At 44.2% G+C, this 15,940-nt stretch overlaps 1 protein-coding gene across 2 annotated transcripts in view; it reads right to left on the bottom strand.

Annotated features, from left to right (window-relative positions):
• Window positions 1–14,119, bottom strand: part of CLSTN2 (calsyntenin 2) — a 1,635,505-nt gene extending 1,621,386 nt beyond the window's left edge. The window contains exon 1 of one of the 2 annotated variants that reach the window (XM_029615596.1): window positions 13,841–14,119. Coding sequence is in view for 1 of the 2 variants with exons in the window: in XM_029615595.1 (XP_029471455.1) it covers window positions 6,468–6,540 (73 nt within the window). In the remaining variant the exon portion in view is untranslated. Of the gene's footprint in view, window positions 1–6,467; window positions 6,753–13,840 lie in introns of those variants that run through there. The other variant, XM_029615595.1, reaches the window with a different exon arrangement.
• Window positions 14,120–15,940: the final 1,821 nt, after the last annotated feature.

Here is a 15,940-nt window from a genome sequence, read left to right as displayed (position 1 = left end):
ATGAGGCCCAGTGGTAGAAACAAGCAAAAGGAGGCGCCAGGGACACTAGCGCGTCCCTAGCGCCTCCTTTTTGACAGAAGCGGCGGCTGTCAGAGGGTTTGTCAGCCGATGCTCAATTTTGCCAGCGTCGGTTTGAGCCCGCTGACAGCCACAGGCTCGGAAACCGGACGCCGGCAAAATTGAGCGTCCGGTTTTCGACCCGACAGCCGCCTTCATATTTATTTTTTTTTTTTTAAACTTTTTTTTACTCTCTTTGGGACCTCCGACTTAATATTGCCATGATATTAAGTTGGAGGGTGCACAGAAAATCAGTTTTTACTGCTTTTCTGTGCACTTTCCTGGTGCCGGAAGAAATTAGGTAGGCGCTAATTTCTAAGTAAAATGTGCAGCCAAGCCGCACATTTTACTTTCTGAATCGCGCATGAATACCTAATAGGGCCATCAACATGCATTTGCATGTTGAGGGCGCTATTAGGTGCCGTGGGTTGGACGCGCGTTTTCCGCCCCTTACTGAATAAGGGGTAAGGGAAAACGAGTGTCCAGTGGCAGGTTAACAGTGTGCTCCATCGGAGCACACTGTACTGTATCGGCCTGACTGAGCTGGAACGTTTTGTGTTTTTCACCTCTGACCAACTAAAAGAGTTTATAGACGCCAGGAAAATAAACACTCTAACCCAGTAAAGAATAGAAATGGAAAGCTGTTAACACATGCATCTTGAGTTTTAGATAATTATGGTTAATCCTTTTCAACTTCCTTAAAAGATTTCAAATCTCCTTCTCATTAAATATTCTGCTAGGAGTGGGACTTAGTTGAGAAATGTGATATAGATTTTGTTAATGCTACCCTAACTAAGTAGTGCTATCATTTAATTCGATAAATAGGTTTCCATAAGAATAATTGTTGGGAGTTGGGGGAATAAGGAACATGATAATTGAGAACCCACAGTATTTATAAGCAGATGTAATTTTTGTTTATGTATTTGGAAAATGAATAAAGAATTTAAAAAAAAGTCAGCGCCCGCTTTCTTAACACGCACAAGGCGCCCGTAAGGGGGGCACCTTGCTATAATATGATTAAGGGTTAGCATTAGGAAGGAGGTGCTAGGGTCGCTTGTGCAACCCTAGCGCCTCCTTGCTAACTAGACTCCACGGTTACCGGCAGTCTGCTGGTTATGAACACCGACACTGATAAACTCCAGGCAGGCGTTAACAGCTGAGCGATAAATGTGTGTTTGAGATGCACATTTATTTTTTTGCATTTGGAGTGAATGAGTAATAGCCTAATTCACATTCATTTGCACGTGATTAGCGCTATCCCATTCACTCCGCGTTGGACGCGCGATAAATGGACGCTAATCTCCTTATTGCATTAGGGGGTGGATTAGCACCTATTTAACCCGCGTCAGACTGCAGGTTATACAGTGCACTCGGCTGAGCAGACTGTATTGCATCGGCCCCAGTGTATGAAAATAAAATGTGAGCATTTTCTTAAAAGGTTATTTGACTTTAGTAGATTTTAACAGTCATAGCACCAAGCAAAACTGGTTTTCAGCCATCCTGTTCACGACCACAGTATCCCCTCTAAATTGGTGCATTTCACTACCAAATATTTCCTGCTGTTCTACCATCAGTCTGCCTTCTTAGTTTTTGCTTTATGGTATACTGTTTTGGGGTAGATAATTTATCATAACCAATACAAATAAGAGCACTTATTCTGCAAGTCTATCATTAATACCTACATCTCACAACATTTGTCATTTGAAACAGCTTGAATCAGAGTATGGCTTTTTGTAATTTGCATTATAAATGTAACTTTATGAATTCTATATATAGGGCCAGATCCATTAGGGCTTCCCCCCCCCCCCATTCAATATATATGGGAGTTGGGGGGGGGGGGGGGCTGTGAAATGATTACAGGAGCTCAGTTTTCCCATGATTATCACCTGCTGAATAAAGATAGGAAATCTTTTTGGTACTGACTACAATGGTCATTAAACTTAAAAACTATGCATATATATTGGCTTATGTAATGCTAAAATAAGCTCTAATTTGGAGCTTTGTTAAGAAAAAAAAAAAAAAAAAAGAGTGAAGACTGAAACAGGACCTATTTACACTACAAATATTTTGCATGCATAAACCACACAGGGATATTATTACTACCGAAGAAACAAATGAAAAAGAAAAGAATCATCTCAAGCTATGATGATAGATTTCACTACTTTCCTGGGAAGGGATTACTATACTTAAAAAAGACTGGTGAAGTTCTGCAAAGTTTTGCAAATGAAAATTGTCATTCCTTCAACTCTAAATAAAAATACATTTCAACATGTTTTGGAGGAAAAAAGTAAAGTTAGCCACCACATTTGGTTTGTCTTTATTTACCTGGCTGGTTGTTTTGTTTAAGAAAAAAAATAGCAGGTACTATAGAATTGGTTAAAGACTGAAGTTTTATCTACACCCTCTTCTGAATTACTTACCACCACAAAAAGCTCTGTTAGAAATAGCTAGCCAAATGCATCAAAATTACATTTTCATATGGGCTTCTGGTTCTTGATAGATACAGGGCTGAAAAATACCACAGAAATGGAAACTAGAGCTAGTGCAAGGGTACTGCATACTACAGGTAAACCTTCAACCTTGCAGCACCTCGCAATCCCCTCCCTTTTACCTGCTCCCTCACACACACACACACTTCCTGGGTCCTTCTCCCTCCTACTCTCCATGTCCTCTCCTACTTTGCTCTACCCTTCTACCATCTCCAACACATTCCACCTCTCAGTTGGTCAATCCCAGACTCAGTGGAGATGTCAGAACAAGGAGAGGAAAATCAGTGGGGGAGGGCCTGTGGATCAGAATATGCTCAGAAGCCCACACCTGCAGCCCTGCTCCCACACTAAAATGACACATTTTAGGAAATGCTTAGATAAAAGTGTAAAACTGAATAACCAATCTATATAAAATATTTCAAAAAGTAAATTTTGAAAAAACCACACACATTTAAGACACTGCAAAGTCATTATTCCACATGTATTTCCAGAAGATGGTTTAAAAAAATGTTTGGTAAAAAACCTGTGAATTTATCAAATGCAAATCTCTCTTAGATTAGTACATACCCTATGGTGATAAGTTTTCAGGTAATAAACTGTCATCTGCAAACTTATCTAAATTAATGCTATCATCAGAAAACTGCTCAGACACTAAAAAAAACCAAAACACAAACAAACAAAACAACACTTTAAGGTGCGAAAAATATTGTGCAATCAATCTCCTTAGTACACAGGATGAAAATGTTGGGTCAAAAAAACACAAAAACTTGAACACTAAAAAAAAAAAAAAAAAAAGTACCTGCTAACTACATAGGCCCCCTAGATATGTGAGCTAAGACTGCCAGACTAACAGAAAAAAAAAAGTTTCAAAATACACATCTCCTCATGTAAAATCAATTCACTTTCATGCCCCCTCCCCCAAAAAAGTTTCACTTCTGCATGCTTCTTCAGAGGACATGGACCTTGAGAGAGTATAGTGTGGCATGTACTAACATGAAAGCTCATCTTTTTAAAGCAGCATAAGCTCAAATAAAAATAGACAACTCACATGAAAAATTGATACCCAAGAGAAAAGAAATTAGATGTGATGCTTGAATGAATTTTTACAGCTGACACTCATCTGAAATAGGAATAGCCTTTAGTGAACAGGACAATCAATATCATAACCAAACAAAATCTGCGGAAAAAAAAATTCAGAGAACATATTCTTCCAATATTTTAGAACAATGTAACAGGTTGTTTTTTTTTCAGAGGTTGGAGCAGTGAGGGAGAAAAAGAGACAGAATTATTAGACAATGTGCAAAAATGATAGAAGTCAAGAGGCACCTTATAGACTAACCAAAGTATTAAAGCATGAAATTTCGAGGACTCTAGATTAAATATTTTGGTGGTCTCACCATTGTATATAAATATGTATCCATGAATAACCAGTAGAATTTTGTGCATCACATAAAACTGAGGAAAAATGTTTTAAGTCCTAAAATAGTGAGAACTGTAAGCATATCAGACTAATTGTATATATACACACAAGGTCTAAATGAAAGAAACAATATCAAAAAGTTTGTCCCCTCATAGGAAGGCGCAAAACCCACAAAATTTACAGAAGCTCAGGGCCAAAGTACATGACATCTTAGACATTTCTAAAAAACAAATAGCATCCAGCTTCCAAGTTATTCCAATTGGTGGTGACAAACAATTCTTTGTCACTCAAGATTAAAGAATATAAAGAGTAGTTTTAGAACAATTTCCCCTTTGTTGAAATCCAAACTGGATTATAGAGCATGGAGATATGCATCACAAATACTAGATAGGATCAACTAAAGCAATATACTTCACCTTACCTTTATAATCTAAATGAATAATCTATTGCCTATCAGAATTTAAATACAGAAATGCACAAATTGTAAAAATGAAATTCAAGATTCATAAATACCAGTGTGGAATATTTTCCAGCATTAAGCATTTATTTTAAACATTATTGCAGTTCTGAGAATGCTCTTTGCAGCCCTCCAGTGGTAGAACATGAAGACAAACTTGTGATACATTAATGAATGTCAGAAGTGACTATATAAACACTAAAATTCAAAAGCTCTGAGAATAAAATATTTTCCACAAGAAAATAAAATCATGTTTTACAGCAGATAGCTTCATTAAAAGTATACACCCTTATATGCCAAGATTGTAAGTATAAAATTATGAAAAATATGAACATCCCCTTATTAGTTATCAGCAAACACTATTTGTCCTGAAAACACTGCATATTATAACTACCAAGAGGCATTTATTGAATTTGAAACAGGAACTACTGTGGCATCTACAAAGTAGCTTGACATCACTCCTTAGTGCCACAGAAGGAAAATAAATCTTACTGTTAGAGATTTTTTTTAAAAGCAATACATTAAAAAGTGGAGGTCACAGTAATCACAGATATCCAACACTAAAAACAATTCCATTGCCACAGCTTCATTAAAAAAGGGATTTAGATAGTACAATAAAATGTGGCAATTCTCAAAACATAAGTCCCTTTAAACATATTCATGTATTACAAAAAAAAAACCTATGAGGAACATAATCCAGGAAAGATACATAATCCAGGAAAGATACCAATTGCCTAAATAACTTAAGCAATTGCAACAATAGATTAACACAAACATAATTACACTTTATAAACACTAGTTACTACTATAGATGTGTATACATTCAATTTGATTATTATATAGCCAAACACTAGTTACTACTATAGATGTGTATACATTCAATTTGATTATTATATAGCCAAACTTCTTGGAAAAAAAAACAAAAAACATTCTGTACGCTGTTTACTTTTTGTCAACATAGGTAGCACGGAAGAGTCAACTTGGCATAAGTATCTTGTTACTATACAGCATCCCAGGAGGCTTAATTACTAACGTGGCACTGGTTTCTTCTTCCTAGCAGCCTTGATAATTTGTTTACTTTGACTAGGAAGATTTCAAACTTTGATAGCTAAATACTGATTTATCTTCCGATCTAAGCATGAATTTGAGAGATCTCTAAAATTAAACTGTAATCAGTCTCGTGCTGTAATATCTGCATTCTTCATAGTGGCATCTTTAGACTTTCTTGCACATTCTCAAGATGTGCCTAGTGTGGTATCAGCAGCTTTCCCAAAAAAAAAACACAAATTTAAAAAAGTTATTCAAATTGCATTCACTTTATATTCTCACTGCTGCCCAGAAGGAACTAGGGAAATTATTTTTCTATGTGGCTTCAAATGCATATTTATATTTGTCAAGCCATTCACTAATTAGCCTACAAGGTCTTAAAATACATCTGCATCTCACTGGAGACTTGATATTCCTAGCCAGTGTTTTTGTTTTTTTTATAACCTTCCTAAAATTGACCAACACGTCTATTTCAAGAGTTACTGTCATCCCCCCTCATGAGTGTGTAAACTGTGTCCATGTTCTAGTTAAACTTTCTGTGTGGAGTGCTTAAAAAAACCCACTCCAAATTGTTTTGCACAAACAAACATTTTTAATCCATCTAGTTTTTCTTTTATAAAGGAACGCCCTTTCTACTATTTCAAATGTCCTCAACATTTGAACCATAACATTTTTTTATGAGATAGCTAAAACTGCAGTATTCAAGAATTCTCTCTTGCACATTTAATCATGCCAAACTTGGTAGAAATGCCTGTTAAACCAAAACATTTTACGCCGCCAGGCTGCTTCCAAATAGGTCATAACATTCATTAAATGCCGTGCGTTTTTTTTTTCCCCCCTCAGCGTCTTTTTCATAATTTATTCCCGCTAGACAAGCATAGCCACCAGCAAACAACCGCCGCCACCGCCGAAACACCACAGCGCCTTCTGACAAACTGCACGACTTTGCTTCTGCAGCCGGGTTTGAGCTACAACTCGCGCTCAGGTCTTCACCCACCTTTAGCAGCAAGGACGTTGCCAGCCCCCAGCATGACAAGCGCCGCCACCCAGGCTAGCCAGAGTCTCTTCATAGCAGCGGAGCAGGTGTCGGGTGGATCAGTGAGAACTGCGTGCCTCCACCAGAAAGGCAGTGGGGGGGGGGGGGGGGGCGAGAAGAGTTAAACCGAGGGACGCACTGCCGTGCGGTTACCGCTTTTCCTTTCCGGTCTCCTCTGCTCGCGTGCAGAAGGGGATAAAGCACTCAAAGCTCCACCGTGCTCTGTCCACCGCTCGGTGCTGATGTTCAGGCACTTTTATTTTTTTTCCAACTATGCCGCCCAGCGCCAAGTGCGGCTTGAACACACCCCGGGATGAGCGTGACGTGCCAGGGAGGAGCCTGCTGAATATGCACGAGCTGGCTGGCAGCTCCCTCCCAGGCTGCCACTGGCGGTGCGGAACGGGTGGGGGAGAGAGGCAGCTTGCTAAGGATAGCACTCATTCCTCATTCTAAGAGTACATGTGGGGCTTTTTTTTTTTTTTTTTATCCCAGAACAAACGAGTATCTTTTGTAATTCTGATACAAGCAACTTCCCGATTGGTGCTTCCAAACTCTTGTGTCATTGGTTCAGCTGAAATGCAGAAATCTATGGAAAAGGTCTCTTGACAACATAATTGTACCAAGTTAAAAAGCACTTATAGGGGCAGCTTCTGATTGGCTCCCATATAGGCCTGCTGATTGGTTAAACATACGTCCCCATCCAGTCTTTTTTTTTTTTAATCGATATAACAGTGTTTCTAACGCAGTAACAGAAATAGCTCGTGTGCTGTAAAGACAATCGCAATGTGGGCAGTGTAAAGGCTGCGTTGGCCCCCCCCTCCCTCCCCCGCCTCCCACTTCCAATATACGGCGCAATTGCAATGACTTCATTCGAAAAGCAGATTTTATTGGTTGGATAAAATTGGCCGCAGCCCATAAGCATTGAATAAACGGCAATTAGCAAGCATAACTATAACATCATTGTAACTATACACAACTGCATAACTGATCATAACAAAGTTAGTGACTAGCGATGGCCCCCCCATGCTTCTAAAAGTTGAAGGTATGAAAATCAGCTGAGGCGGGTGCACACCCCTTGGCCGTATAAGCCGCAGAGTTGTCCTTTGACCCCTGGCCGTTGACCCAACCGTGGAAGTTGGGAACGTTTGTTCTAATCGCCTCACCTCAGCATCTCTTGCTTCTTTCCTCTCGGCCGTTGAAGCATCGAGTGACTGCACCGGCTCTGCTAGGCTGTTTGCCCAGTCCAAACCGCCTGTTGGACTCTCCTAAATGCGGGGGGGGGGTTGTTGCTTGTGCCAGTCACCATGCCAAGGTTCCCCGGTAGCGGAACTGCTTACTGGGGACCCCCCACCCAACCAGGCTGCGGCCAACAGGTGTACAACTGGGCTGCGGCCAACAGGTGTACAACCGCTTGAATACTATCTTGTAGGTCAGAGTTGAAAATATCCCAACCTATGTCCGATAGATGTACCCCGTCGTGCCAAAACATCCCTGGGCTTTCGTCTATCAATTCATGCGTCACAGACAAACCGTCAATGGTACTCATGAATTTAACCATCCATCTGTTGATTTTTCCTGGCATTTTCCACCGCTGCATGAGATCTTTCCCCCCTCCAAACTCTGTGAGGGGTGATGCAGGACCATACAATCACAGACTGCGGGAAGATGTTATGCAATACCAGGAGGTCTTTTTGCATTTTTTGTGTGAGGGCTACGCTCTTGGTCAGAGGCATATCATTGCCACCCAGGTGTATGACGAGGGCTGTAGGCGTAACTGGATTGCTATTGCGCAGTTCCAAAACAGTCGGTAATAGCTGGTCCCATACCATCCCTGAAATTCCTCTCCAAATCAATGCCATTTGCTGCTTTGCCATCCCTAGATGCTCCCCTGTCGGGTGCTGCTGGGCCTGCTTATGTGCCCAACGCACATAAGAGTGCCCGATGATCCATGCGAATGACAGCCTCCCACAATGGTCTGCGCATAAGAAGCAAGAGAAGAAAAAGATGTGAAGCGGTGGATGTACAATGATCATGACTGCCCCTTAACCGCAAAGTAACCCGGTGGCCTCACATATGATCTAAACCTCCCTGACCCCCATCTGCCAATGGCCATGACTTCACTGTCTTGCAGACCCAGGCCGGCTGCTGCCGTCGCCGCTCCTATGCGGAAGGAGTGCGACGAGTAGCCCACCGTGCTCATACCCAGGGATGTTAACGCCAAATGCAATACCAGAGCAAACTGGTATCTAGTCAGAGGTAACCCAGACGAATGCACCAACAGAGGGCCTCTGCATGTTGAACGCCGAATCTGCAAGTATGATCTCGTGCAGCGAACAGGGCACGTGGTCTCCCCCTGCCATTCGTGGAGGGTGATATATGCTCCCGCTCCCAGCTGGTCTGTTTTGGACCTAGGGACCCGCAGGATCAATTTTTTCCCTTCCAGCTTTGTATCCTCCATTGCAGTTATGCTGTCGAAGGTCCGTGCTTAGCGTGAGCTGCCAGCTCACTAACTCTCAGGGCTGCATAAAAAGCCAGGGAAAATGCACATTTGAATAAAAGCGACTTTGCTTCATTGCTACAAACGTCTGCCAGGCATTTGAGTATGTTCCTGAGGATCTGGATGGTAATGGGTTTTCTGCTGTCCCTTCCAAGGGGGATCTCCCTGGCCCAACCCAACATGGCTCTTTTAATAGGAAATAATGCGGAGCAACTGGGAAACCCCTGAAGCCTAGAGAAAAAGGAAATGCCAGCTAGGCGATTTGCTACCGCTGTCCTGGACTTTCCTTGTCTCTTGCAATGCATTACAAATGCCAGCAATGTGGAAACAGGCAATGGCCACTATTTCTTCAAGGGATTCCTTCCCCAGGAATCTCAGTATCTCCTGAAGCACCAGGAGATAGCTCTTACGAGTGTTCACAGACAAAGACCCCAGGACCATGTTCCAAAGTTCGGGGGGGCCAAGTAGCCACACCGCCTCTGGTATGGGAGTCTGGGAACAGTCTGCGATTGGCTCTAGTCTGTGGAATGTTGAGAACTGTAAGCGGGAGAGAGAGAGAGAGAGAGTCAGCAATGTTATTTATTCTACCTGGGACGTGGACTGCTCTAAATATGATATTGAAACGCAAGCACGTGAGCACCAAATGCCGGATGAGGGCATTTGATTCAAAAGTGCGTGCAGACAGAGCATTAATGACTTGCACTGCAGCCATGTTATTGGATCTGAAAATTATGTGAGATCCTACAAGGGACCCCCCCCCCCCCCAGATGACAAGGGCAACCACAATTGGGAATAATTCAAGGAAGGTTAGATCTTTGGTGACTTTGTGCTGGTGCCACGATTGCAGCCACCGCGCGGCGCACCAAGCTCCCTGGAAATAAATCCCGAAACCAACACCTCCTGCCACATCTGTGAATAATTCTAGCTCACTGTTATGCCTTGGGGGGTCCTGCAAAAAAGCTACACCGTTAAATTCTGTTAGAAAGGTCTCCCACACCAGCAGGTCACTCTTAATTGCCCTGGAGACCCTTATACGGTGGTGTTTTTTCCGAACCCCCACTGTAGCAAGTGATAACCTGCGTAAAAAGGCCCTGCCCATAGGAATTACTCTTGACGCAAAGGTAAGCAATCCGATCAATGACTGGAACTGCCTCAAGGTGGCTTTCCTGAGGCTGTGCATCTCCAAGATTGTCCCCCTGAGTTTAAAAAATTTTTCAGTAGGTAACCTAGACTGCTGGGCCTGGGCATCCAGTTCGATACCGAGGAAGGTAATTGTGGTAGCTGGACCTTCTGTTTTTTCTTGTGCTAAGGAGACGCCAAAACACCTGGCCACCTCTTGAGCGATGGCCAGTAGGTTATGGCAGTCTGCGCTGTCCCTCTTTACCAATAGGAAATCAAGGTAGTGTACTATTTGCTTTCTCTCCAACTGCTGTTCGATTACCCAATGCAAGAAGGAACTAAACAATTTGAACAATGCCCAGGAAATTGAACACCCCATTGGAATGCAGCGGTCAAAATAATACTGCCCCTTGAATTGAAAACCCAGAAGGTGGAAGGAGTCTGGGTGCACCGGCAGAAGGCGGAATGCTGACTATGTCCACCTTAGCCTTGTGCATGCAGGGCCCTGCATCTTTGATCAGCTGGATTGCAGAGTCAAAGGAGGAGTATGACACCGCACACAAATGGGGGTCGATTTGGTCGTTAACCGAATTACCTGGCGGGAAAGACAGGTTGTGTATGAGCCGGGCTCGCTATCCTACCTAGCGCCAATTCCGCTTGAACTTTTTATCCGCCTTCTCCTCATGCATCGCCAGTGATCGTGCATTGCTCGGGGGGGGCAGTCTAACGCTAAAGGGGGTATAGATTAAATAGGGATTCGGAAGCCATACAGGAAACTAGCATAAATTTGCTCCGCTTTGGTTTGGTAGGGATAGCGATCCAGCCACGGGCGCATTGCCTCAACGCGGACCGGGGTTGGGGCTCGCGAAACCAGGCGAGCGTCCCACCTGCTGCTGAGGAAACTGCCTTTCATCCCTGGAGGTACGGCACTGAGCGGCTGGGTGGGAGCCAAAACCACATGTGGAGCAAGTGTGCCTGAATTTGCAATTTTTCCATGTGCAGTGGCCAGCATTGAACTGCCTGCACGTGTCCCGCCTCCCCGAACCTTGAAAGGAAAATCTATCCCTTTGATATAGGCCCCTCTCCCTCGGATGACTGTATGATGTACCTGCTCTCTCCGCCCATGAGGACTTCTGTAGGGTCATCTCATCTAGCCAAAGGTCAATCAACCTGCGTTGCCAAGAGACGGCGGGGTTATGGGCCATGCTTTTCCTAAAACGAATGTCATAATTAAGCCAGGCCCACCCTCCCCTCCTTTGTGCTGTCAAGATGGTGTCCATGTATCTTATGAGAAAGGGAGCATGTGCAGGCTCATGTTCCACAATCACGGACATAAAAACATGGAAAGCCCTGGTCCAATTTTGGATGTTCTTGGCAACCTTTGGCCTCTTATCTTTCAACTCAGCGGATCCCCCTTTTTCGGGTTCCACTTCCATATCCGTAACAAGGAGGGAAAATATGTCAGTGTACTCCCTCTTCAATATTTTGTCTTTTATTGTGTCTGGCACACTGTGAGCTAAGGACGTAACCCCACATAAAACCTCATTCCCCAACTGCTGTGTTGGAATTTGCACCGCCGAATTAGCAGTGTGTAAAAGAGGATTTACATCTACAGGCGGCAAAGTCGGTTGAACTGGGGCTGGCAGAGTGTTGGCTGGTAAGTGCGTCACCGGAATAGCGGGTGAGGCTGGCATACCTTGAGTGGCCAGCATACTCTGTAGCCTCCCTGATTCAGAAACCGTTTGCCCACTGATCCCTGGCACGGTTACCGGATTAGCACCCCAGACAACAGCAGCCAAATTGCCTTGGCTCACATTCCTCTTTCTTTTAAGAGAATGGAATAGAGAGCAAAGCGACTTGGCTAACACTCTCTCAGTATCACTGCAATCTGATGACGATAAAGGGTGGCAAGTCTGGGGCTTACCTCGTCCCAAGTCACGTGAAGTGGTCCCAGTGCTAGCAGCCATAGAAGCTGTAGCCTCAGTGCTAGCAGCCGTAGAAGCTGTAGCCAGTGAGCCGAGGGCAGTACCAGAACCTGATGTTGGCGTGGGCGCCCCATCGCCACCGTGGGGGCCCGGCCACAATGGTTTCAGGCCCGCCGGGCGCTTTCTCTTTCTGACTAATGCCCCTGCTTGCTGTGGTCTGGTGCTCCTCTTGCGAGAAGCTGCCGACGAACTCCTTGCAATAAAGGAGATCAATGTGGAATCTTGCTGTGGCTCGTCGCTTGGTGGGCGCTCCCGAGACAGAGAGGGAAACTCTGACATGCGCTGCCTAAGCCAATCTGTGCCATGCGCGGCAGCATGCTCCTTAACCTCCAACAGCAACAGGTCTAAGTCACTTATAGCTGTAACTGCAGGAATGGGTGTTACTGCTGTTACATTGGGAGGAGTTGTAGCGGAGTGTGATGATGGATTGGAAGTACCCATTTGCTTCTGACGTTTTCCCTTCCTTACGGTCTTCCTGCTAGGCCTTGAATTTTGGGGCCGGCTTGGAACTTCAATCAGCCCCACTGCCGACCCGTCTGCCTCAAGGGGGGGGGGGGGGCAGATGCTGCATCGCGGACTCAGCTGCGGTCGATGACCACTGGCTCGCTGTCGCCATTCTGTACTGGTAAATACTGTATTACAAAGTCACAATTAATTGATCAGCAGACTTTAATAATTTACTTGTCTTAATTTTTTTTTTTTTTTTTGATACACCACCAGGCTCAGTTGGGATTATCTCGGCACCGGCATCAAAATATGCTCGTGGCGATCCTAAACATGGCCGCTGCCATGTGCTGACCCCCCCCAACATGGCCACCACCATGTGCTACTTTAAGATAGCTGCTAGCAAGCCCTTACAATAAGAACCACAATACCATGCTAAGATGTAAGCTGACCTTTTATTAATATTTTTATTTACTTTGTATAGAGCTGCATAGCGCAGCCTAAATCATCATATCTATCAAGCTGAGGGTCCTGTACCCCTTATAATTCAGTATAAATGTGCACATGGGACAGCTGTCCCTTTAAATAATAACCAAATACTAAATATCACTTTTAGGATTAATATAAAAAAAACATCCTGTTAACCTGGCTGAGCACTCAGATGCCGTACCGCTGTCCCATAGACATATCATCAGAATTCCCAACTAGGGGGATGCTGGCTACTTTTTAATTGGTCAGATTACTTAGGTATAACAAAGCACATCCACAGGTTGTTGAGGTAGCATGGCAGACATGAAGCCTGCCCACTTCCTAGCAATTTAGAGAGCGAGGGGTAAAGCAATACATGTGCAGACCCCTTCAATGGCGTTTCTTAAAAGGCTACAAGTGAATGATAACCAGCCCTGCACTCGCTGCCCTTTCAATAAATACAGCAACCAGTAATGCAGAGCAAGCATTGTGCTGAAAGCCAGCCATGAGTTCATAAAATATACATATAACAACAGGTAAAGTTTGGCCATGTGCCCATGGCATTTCACTAAATATATAATAGTTAAAATATATAACCAGCCATGTGCTAATGCATTTCCTTAAATAAAATAACATTCCAGGTAGAAGCAGCCATGCATTCAAAACCTTTTCATTAAATAAAGTACTGGTAATGCAGAGCCAGCTCAATGCAAAAAGGGGGGGGGGGGGGGGGGAGCATACCTTCCCGACCTTAGCAGCACAAAATTACCATTAATATTCTCAACATTTAGCCTATGAGCCGCAAACTTTTTGTACTTTACCCAATGATGTAATCAAAGAAATCGTTCCTGCTCCTTTAGCTGATCTGCTCCTCTTACAGCACAGCCGTGCTGGAGGCAAAGTGAAAGTAAAAGCAAAACTGTTGTAGCACAGCCGTGCTGAGAGATCAGCCTGTTACAGCACAGCCGTGCTGAGAGAGGAGCCACCCCGGCTGGGCTCGGCAGCGCTGGAGCACGAGGAACCGGGAAGCAAAACTGATATAGCACAGCCGTGCAAGGAGGTAAAGTTGCTTGATCCTAGAGGTGATCTAAAGCTGATGAAGCAGCTCTGCACAGGATGAAAAGGAGGGGCTGCCCCTGCTGGCTCTACCTTTTCTACTCCCTTCCCCCCTCCCTCCTAGCCCTGCCTACCTTGTCTTACCCGCCCCATTGTGCCCTGCTCCCTAAGGGCGTCGCAGGGCTCCTAATATAAGGTATTTAAAGTGAGAAGCTATGTTAAGAGGGAAATACATTTTTCAGAGTTAAGACATAGTGCTTGCAGGTAACCATGCAGTTAAGATAGTGTAGTTTGGGCTAAATGAAGGCATTCCTGTAGCTTTTTCTCCATTTATTATGCTTTTAAACATTCTAGCAAAAAGTGTACTTTACGATAGAAATAAACTTTGCTTTGTGCAAATGCACGAATTCAGGAGAAGACAGGGTAACTTATTAAATGGGCATGTGTTCATTTATTTATGTATTTAAATGTGTGTATATGCCGCATTATCTTACTCTGTGGTTCACAATATAACATTCATAAAATAAGGAAAGAAATGAAAGCAGATTTTAAACAAAGTTTTTATAGTTTCTATATAGCACTATAATTGTAAGAACGTTTAGGGAAAAATTTGATAGTACTTCCTAAGGGCCTGATTTACTAAGGCCTTCCTCCCATTCTGTATCTATGGGAAAAATTCTTAGTAATTGAGGCCCTAAGTTAGCTGGAAAACATAAGCATAAGTTACACCAATCTTCAAAGCTGATTTATGAGGCCAGCAGCAACAGCAGATTGAAGTGCTGCGGGAGGGGCACTAAAAGTACAGGCATAGAGACAATTTTCTACAAATCCATTTCCAGGGGGTAAAGAATTGTTTTACCCCTGGAAATGGCTTTGAAAATGAGTCTAAGTCAAACTCAACTAGCCCTGCTCATCAGTGTCTCCGACTGGCTGCTGCAACCAGTGCCCAACAACAGCAAACAAACCGAGCATGGGACCTGTGAGCTGGCACGCACTCACCAGACCTTGCAGCATCTCGCCCCTCACATGGGTTTCCTAGGCAACAGGCACTGTGCTGATTTTGTTTCAAGTTGCTGCAGCTACCATTGCTGCCTCCGCACAAATATCTTCAGAATTGTGGCCCAGGGAGAATAAACAGGGGTGAGAAAGCTTAAAAGGGGTGACGGGAGTTGTCTGCTGCTGGGTAGAGAGTGGAGAGCCTGAGGTGACTTCTGGTGGGCAGGCGATTGCGGGGGTGGGAAGAGAGAGAAGGGGCTGCTGCTGCTGCTACTGGGCAGGGGGTTGGTAAGGGAGAAGGGGGCTGCTACTGGTGGGCGGGGGTCTAGGATAGAGGGGCTGCTGCTGAGCAGGAGGGGGTTGGGGAAAAAGGCAGCTGCACATCTTAGGTGGGTTTGGGGGAGGAATTGCTGCTGCTCTTGGGCAGGGGTTTGAGAGAGAGAGGGGGACTGCTGGGTTGGGGAGGGATAGAGAAGGGGGGCTGTTACTGAATAGGGAATAACGACAGAGGAAAGAGAGAGGAAAGCTGCTGGGCAACAGGAGGATGGGAGAAAGAGGAGATGTGCCGCTAGACCAGGAATGTAGGGAAAGAAGTGAAAGGAAGATAAAGCAGGATGCAAGGAAAGGAGGGTTTAGGAGACAAGCAGAGCAAGTAGTGAGGTGAGAGAGAAAAAGGAGGATCCAGGGCAAGGAATATCTTTTGGAAGAAAGAGGGGGATGCAGGAGAAGGAGTGAAGGGGAATTGAAAGGGGGATGCTGGGCAAAGGGGTAGAAGGAGAGAAAAAGGGTAGAAAGGAAGAGAAATAGAGAGGTGTGTGCTGTGCCAGAGTAACCACTAGTAAGTCAAGGGAGGAGGGTATGATTCTGAA

This window comes from Rhinatrema bivittatum, chromosome 9 (assembly GCF_901001135.1).
Source record: "Rhinatrema bivittatum chromosome 9, aRhiBiv1.1, whole genome shotgun sequence".
NCBI classification, from domain to species: domain Eukaryota; kingdom Metazoa; phylum Chordata; class Amphibia; order Gymnophiona; family Rhinatrematidae; genus Rhinatrema; species Rhinatrema bivittatum.
Note: the sequence above shows the minus strand (reverse complement) of the source record. Positions and strands in the feature narration are given on the sequence as shown.